Source organism: Arachis hypogaea, chromosome 14, assembly GCF_003086295.3.
Source record: "Arachis hypogaea cultivar Tifrunner chromosome 14, arahy.Tifrunner.gnm2.J5K5, whole genome shotgun sequence".
Lineage (NCBI taxonomy): Eukaryota > Viridiplantae > Streptophyta > Magnoliopsida > Fabales > Fabaceae > Arachis > Arachis hypogaea.
Genome location: NC_092049.1, coordinates 2341210 through 2348644, shown reverse-complemented (window position 1 = coordinate 2348644; position 7435 = coordinate 2341210). Strand labels below are relative to the sequence as shown.

General features: G+C 34.9%; 1 protein-coding gene across 1 annotated transcript; it reads left to right on the top strand.

Annotated features, from left to right (window-relative positions):
• LOC112740928 (homogentisate solanesyltransferase, chloroplastic) lies at window positions 1-7435 on the top strand. Its single transcript, XM_025789650.3, has 11 exons — window positions 1-230; window positions 2326-2608; window positions 3401-3525; window positions 3623-3769; window positions 3999-4224; window positions 4398-4471; window positions 4749-4841; window positions 5013-5130; window positions 5210-5272; window positions 5416-5448; window positions 7123-7435. Exons 2-11 carry the CDS (start codon window positions 2342-2344, stop codon window positions 7195-7197), a joined length of 1221 nt encoding a protein of 406 aa, XP_025645435.1. The 5' UTR covers window positions 1-230; window positions 2326-2341; the 3' UTR covers window positions 7198-7435.

Below are 7435 nucleotides of genomic sequence, written 5' to 3'. Positions count from 1 at the left end.
AGAACTATGTACGTAAAGACTTTATTAGAAAATAGAATGAAATAAAATTGCAAACGGAATCCTAGCCTCAAATTTTTTTCCGCTTCTCCCTCACGTCCTCATCCCCTCATTTTTTTTGACTTCTCTGTCTCTCTTCATCTTCCTTCTCTTCTCAATCACTCTTCCGTTGTCTTCTCACATTTTCATCACTTCGCCGCCGAGCTCACTGCTTCTATCTGCTCCCGCTCAAGGTCCTCTTCTACACTTCTTCGCATTCAAGAGTTATTGAACAATTCAATATAATCCTCCAATTGAATTACGCTTCTCGTTGCTTCTGATTTGCTTAATTGCTTAATTGTTGCTTGATTGATGCTGTTTCTTCTGATTTGACTGTCATGCTGATATTGCTTATTGACTTAATGCTGGTTCTGATTTGCATACGTTTCTTTATTATTGAAGACGATTTGCTTATTCTGTTTCATGGCTTTGAGCCAAGGTTACTGCTAGCATTTCTAAAATAGTTATGAATTGAACCCTGCATCTATAACAGTTAAATTGTAAAAGTTTATTTTTTCATTATTTTTTTTCTTTTAACCCCATTGTGTTGAGAACCCCTACCCCTAGTGTATCTCCTTCTCTTGTTCAAGGCTTACCATAGTTACCGCATTCACACTGAACGATCATTCTTGCTTTATGTACTTTTGCCTAGTAACAAGATGCAGGCATCTTAACCAAGGAAAGGAATAGATCATTCAATGTTGAATTCCTGTACTAATATAATTATATAAAGAAACCCATTTCATGTACTATATGTATAAAAGAAAGGATGGATGTTGTTGCTTTTATAACTTCTGCTTGGATTAATCTTTTATGATTCAAATCAAAATCACTTGTTTTATAAACATATTTTAAAGCATATTCTGAAGTAAGTTTCTTAAGAAAATTATCCAGGGATTGGTTAAGCCTTGGACAAGAAAAGGGGATACAAGAAGGGATTCAACACAATGGAGTTAAAATGAAAAGAAAATCAGAAAATAGGAGAACTTTTATAATTTTAGAAAAAAAAGCATAGGTTGAATTCATAATTTTAGAGAGGGTCATCGGTAGCCTTCCTTTAGAGATGGCTACCAAATCCAAAGCCATGTTTCATTATTTGTTATGAAAATATTTCTAATTATTTTCTCCTTGTTTGTAATTTAATGGTTGAATAATTACTATTTAGGTACCTTACACTCAAACTTTGAGGTTTATCAAATTACATACACACCTTTATTTGACCAACATAAACTCCCATTAAAAATATTTTGTTAAAAAGTCTTTTCTAAGCCAAAAATCTCTTTGTGCATAGAAAACAGATACAAACCGAGAACAATTACAAAAATACTTTTTTCTTTTAATATTGTTATGAAGGTTATTTTTGTTATTTCAGTTGAGTAAAACAAAACAAAATAAAATAAAAAATCATTAAAACATAGGTGACAATCACATGTATAAGAATTTGTTAGTTACATTACATCAAGGGGCTTAAGTGTATTATTTAGATGTGTAATTGGCATAATACAGGGAATGGTGAGTGTATATTTGATCAAATAAGAGGTGGTCTGTGTAGTTTTGATAAACCTAAGGGGATATGTGTTTTAATATATATATATATATATGTATGTATTCTAGATAAATTGGTTGGACTTCTATATCCCTGATTCGGTAGCATGACCGGTTCGACGTTCTGTCCAGTTTTAAAATCCTTGTATGATTTATACCATTAATCATTGGTTTTAAATTATCTTAGTCATTGATTTAACTTTTATTAAAATTAAATGTTTCATCTTTGCAATGCATTAGAAACATAAAACTTTATAATTTTCTATTATTCTCTTCTTAATAAGTGTCTTTAGGGATAATTTTAGCTCAATTCTTAAAGAAAAGGCAAGTATAATGTTCCAAATGTATAGATAGATGTTGTTTAGTGGTTAACAATGTACAAACCAATATTTCTCTAAATATAATTTAAAATGATTTCAGTTTATGTTGAATTTATTACTATTTTTCTTAGTTCTCTTAACTTCTAAACAAGGTAAAAGTCTAATATCTTTATTATTTTGAAACATATAAAAAGAATGATAAAGAATTTTTTTTATTTAAGCATTATTAGATATTTAGAATGATGAAGAAAATATATCATTCTTTTATTTATTTATTTATTTATTTATTTTTAAAAAAGAGATTGGTTGATGGTGCCACAAATCTCTATATCATTTCTTTTACTTGAAGTACACAATGCACAAATCCAAAAAATGCAATGATAAAACTTTCTTCCAATAAGCTATCTGGATTGATGTTGGTTAGGTCGTGGCTTGACTAGATGGTGATCCATTGTATCTGTGATTGCAAAAGTGTTATGCTTTGCCATATTCAGCTCCCCATGAAGCTCTCAACCTTTCAATCAACTTCACTTCGTGCTCATCCCTCAATTGCCACCTCCAACTGCAACTCCTCCTACTCCATCAAAACACCCACCACCAAGTTTGCTCCAAAGGCTTCTACTTTGTGCTTAAAATTTTCCAGAAACAGCCATTCAACTCTACGATATCATGACAGAAGACTCTCGAATAGACCCACTTCCATCACGGTGTGTATTTCTTTTCCCCTTCATATGCCGATTTTGCTTCCTCTATCTGCATGCTACCTTGTTTGTTTTAGTCTGGGATGTTCAATTTTTGCTATTGTTGGTAATTAATCAGTGGCAAATGGAGAATCACCTGGGAAATTTGCATGTACTAAAATATCATGAGCTTTGTTTTCTTTAATTTGTTTAACTCCATGGTGTTCATGATATTCTATCACTTTGATTGTATTGAAATCAGTGGCTGGGATTGATTTTACAATACCGACCCCATTATATTTATATATGGGTAGGAAGGAGCAAATATTGGCCATATAATATAACTATGCACAATGATAAGTTATTTATAGGTCATATGGTTACTTAAAATAGTCATGCAATGCTTTAATTTTGACCATTTATGTAAGATCCGATGATCAAAATTAACTTCTAGAACCATCACAATTAATAGCTCCTTATAGAATTTAGTGAATGTGCAAGTTGAACCTGTTAATTTTCATTGAATCAGTGTAACTAGGACTGGAAAGTTTGCTTTAATGACTCCTGTATACCACATATGGATAAAGACATGGACAATATGATGTTAGTTAACTAAATATATAAAATTATAGCCTTGTTCACGATTGATAACACAAAGGTTAGCATGAAAAATTTCTTATTCAGCACTAACTGCAGGTGTGCAACCTCTGAATATGCTCATAGCTAATTCAGTTTGTTAGTACTCACATTTTTACATTGGTTTTAATATATGATATTTTAGTCTGGTTCATCAGTTTAGGGTGAAATACCTTATGCTAGGCTTGTACCCATGTTGGAGCTGCTGGATCAGATCGTCCATTTGCAGACAAAGTTTCAGAATTCAAAGATGCATGTTGGAGATTTTTAAGGCCACATACTATACGCGGCACAGCACTAGGTTCTTTGTGAGTAACTTTACCATATGCCTGCAATAAGCAATGCAGTTATTTTTTTCTCAGAAAGTTTACTGTACTGAATGCCGGTTACTCGTTCTGTTTACAGTGCTTTGGTGGCAAGAGCATTGATTGAAAACTCAAATCTGATAAAGTGGTCTCTTCTGTTCAAAGCATTCTCTGGTCTTTTTGCCCTGATTTGTGGGAATGGTTATATAGTTGGAATCAATCAAATCTATGACATTAGCATTGACAAGTATGATGTAATCATTTATAAAATTCTCCGTGAAACTGACTTCCTCTGCCTTTTCCCATAGCTTGCTTGCTAAGTTCCTATATATTGAATTTGTGTCTTATGTAACTCTAATTGTTTCAGTTTCACATTCTTTTCCTGGACCTAAAGCTGTTTCTGTTGTTGGTTAAAGCTCAACCTAAGTAAATGTATATTGGGTCATTTATCTAAGTAGCTTTTTATTCATTTTCAGGGTAAACAAACCTTATTTACCTATAGCTGCTGGAGATCTTTCAGTCCAATCTGCATGGCTATTAGTTGCATTTTTTGCTGCTGCTGGCTTGTTGATTGTTGGATTGAACTTTGGGCCCTTAATATTTTCACTTTACACGCTTGGCCTTTTTCTCGGCACCATCTATTCCGTTCCTCCATTAAGAATGAAACGTTTTCCTATTGCAGCATTTCTTATTATTGCCACGGTATGGTTTACCCTCCTATTCTCCCTATCTAGGCTGAGCTAACAGTACTTAAAGTTCAACTAAATAGTTACTTCATATGATTACTTTCAAGATTCTTTTGAGCAATTCAATGGTTATTTGAATTTGAAGCATCTATTCATATGGTTGAGCATTGACAGAAGAGGCTTGTGTAGGTCCGAGGTTTTCTACTTAACTTTGGCGTGTACTATGCCACTAGAGCTGCCCTCGGACTTGCATTTGAGTGGAGGTTTGTGTTTTTCTGTTGCTTCATATTTGTAGTTGGTTAAGGTAAAGAACCAGGTTCATAGGAACATGTTGTGCCAACAATACCTCCATGAAGTCGATCCTAAATATTAATTTGTCTAATTCTATGATTACATGACTTGGCCAGTGAACTTTGCTTGAAAAGTAGGACTATGCTTCCCTGTATAATCGAATCGATCTTATAAAGCATTATGTTCTCATCCAATATTGTTTACCTTACTTATTTGAGAACACATTTGTTTTTGTGTCTTTACCTGCAGCTCACCTGTGGTTTTCATCACTACATTTGTAACATTGTTTGCATTGGTAATTGCTATAACGAAAGATCTTCCAGATGTTGAGGGGGATCGCAAGTAAGTCACATAGTGCTAAGCTTATTTATCCGAGTTGCCGATACAGAGAACTTGTATTTCATTATATCTGCATTTATATATTGTACATGCATAAAGGTTGGCCCGCTTCTTGCACTGGGCTATTATCTTATTCTATTCTAATAAGGACTTTCTTGTAATGACTAACTTCAGGTATCAGATATCAACCCTTGCGACAAAACTTGGTGTACGGAACATTGCTTTCCTTGGTTGTGGAATCTTGCTAATGAACTATATTGGTTCAATATTGGCAGCAATTTATATGCCACAGGTTAATATAAACATCTTTGGTCTGCCAATCACTCTAATGAAATTTTTTACTCATCTTAAAGTCCAGTTGTATGTTACAGGCTTTCAGGCAATGGTTACTGATACCAGCTCATATGATTTTTGCATCCTGCTTGATTTTCCAGGTTTGCTTCTTGAATTAATAACTATTATGATTTTCATTTTATTTTATTTTATTTTATTTGTGTATGTTTGTCTTGCATTTGCTTTGTCTCCTACTTTGATCCAATTACTCTGAACAGAATGTACTTTGCTAATTATATTTCAGGCATGGGTATTAGAAAAAGCAAATTATACCAAGGTAACATACTACCCCTTCTGTGTGAAAATCAAGTAGTTACTCTTTCGATGTTTTTAACATATTTATTATTTTATGGGTAAAGTATACTTTCGAAAAGTTTTAAAAATACTCCTAATGTTTAATTTGATTTAATTTTGTCCTTAATGTTTAAAATAAATTTCAATTTCATTCCCCGTGTTAATTTATTAACAGTCACCTATATAGTCAATTCAGCTATCAGTTGCCCAAACCTTATATAAAGATTTGCAAAATATCTTGAACATCAACTATTGACCACACCTCTCCTCTTTTCGTCAGACTTGGGACTGGGAATTTCTTTGGTGAAGAGTAGAATTGGGTGAAGAATAAAATATATTTTTATGGGTTTTTTTTCTTTACTTTAAAGAAAAATGGTAATCTTCACTCTTCAAAAAAACTTAACTCTTCACCGTAGCATTACCCTTTGGGACTGACGGTGTGAACCTGCTACAATGCTTAACACCAGCCGAGTTTCAGAGACTTCGTATAACTTGTCAATTTTTTTTAATTTCTTGTTCCATGTCAGTTTTGGGTCATGATTGGTTAAAATTTCAAGTTTGGGCACCAAGAAAAGAGGTCAATTTTGCTTTTTACAGCAAATTAATTTCATTGTATTTTTTATAGGTCTTTAAAAAAGTACTTGTTTTGCTTGTTTGGTAGTTCAACTTTTTGTGTGGAGGGCAAATCAACTTAGGGATGGCAAAATTCCCCGAGACGCGGGGATCCCTGCGGGGACTGCCCCGAATGGGGATCCGATTGTGGGGAATTTTTCCCGCGGGGATGGGGATGGGGAACAAAATTCCCCCGAAGCAGGCGCGGGGACCCGAGCGGGGATCCCCACCCCGTCCCCGCTATTCCCCGAAATTTATGAATTCATTGAATTATCCTTAATAGTTTATTTCTCATATATGTTTTTTAGACATTTCTCACACACATATGTATAAAAACCCAAAACTCCTAATCTTTATTTGCATAACCCTTCTTCAATTCAGAGATTCCTAAGGTAGTCCATACTTCATCCAACCTCTCTGCAGCCACCCCCTCGTCACCCTTCTCACCGCATCGTCACACCTCACCATGCCATCACCCTTACCGCGTCGTAATTTCTTTTTGCGGCGTTCCTTTGCGTAACTCTGCCGTCGTGTCCATTCTCCTCTCTATTGTCGCGTCTCCCACCTCGTCTACTACTTTGTCCTTTGGCTCGTCGTTGCGTCCCCATTGCGTTATTTCGAAAGAAGTCACCATCGTGTCATTTAGACTTTTTGTATAAAATCTTGCAGTTTTTGTATAAGATAGATACTTGTAGCTCTATTCATATGGAAATTAATAATTAGTTAGAACTATTATGTACATGGGGAATGGGGTCCCCGCGGGGAATGGGGATGGGGAGCAATATTCCCCCACGGCGGGGAATGGGGTGGAGATGGGGAGCAAATCTGAGGGCGGGGATGGGGAGCAGGGAGGCATCCCCCGCCCCCGCCCTGCCCCATTGACATCCCTAAGTCAACTAATAGTTAAATGCTCTCTGTGACACTCCATATAACCGATCTTATCACTAGGATGAATTAAAATTGGTGGTTACATTTTTATAAAGCTTTAGTGACCCTGTTTTCAGTCATTGGTCTAAACTTCTCTGTCAATTGCCTCAACATGCAGGAAGCAATTTCAGGGTTCTATCGATTTATATGGAATCTATTTTATGCTGAGTACGCCATATTTCCTTTCATCTAGCTGATACCACGCTTCAGTTTTCTTTGAAGAGATGCACACGTTGAGAGTCATTGATCTTCATGGCTAAGCCAAATCAACTGGTCATTTTTGTTGTAATTAGTATTGTTGTATATAAAGTTCGACGGCGTTTTTCTTGTAATAGATATAATGTAGAGTGATGGTGGAAAATAAAGAGATTATCCTCATTATATTCGTAAAACGAAAATATATTAAAAGTGATATTATCCTCTTTTAGATA

Excerpts from the sequence above, each read along its gene's own strand:
- LOC112740928 (XM_025789650.3), top strand. The coding sequence starts at position 2,342 with ATGGTGATCCATTGTATCTGTGATTGCAAAAGTGTTATGCTTTGCCAT. Across the intron at positions 4,225-4,397 it reads CATTTCTTATTATTGCCACG|GTCCGAGGTTTTCTACTTAA; the intron begins GTATGGTTTACC and ends AGGCTTGTGTAG. Across the intron at positions 4,472-4,748 it reads GGACTTGCATTTGAGTGGAG|CTCACCTGTGGTTTTCATCA; the intron begins GTTTGTGTTTTT and ends CTTTACCTGCAG.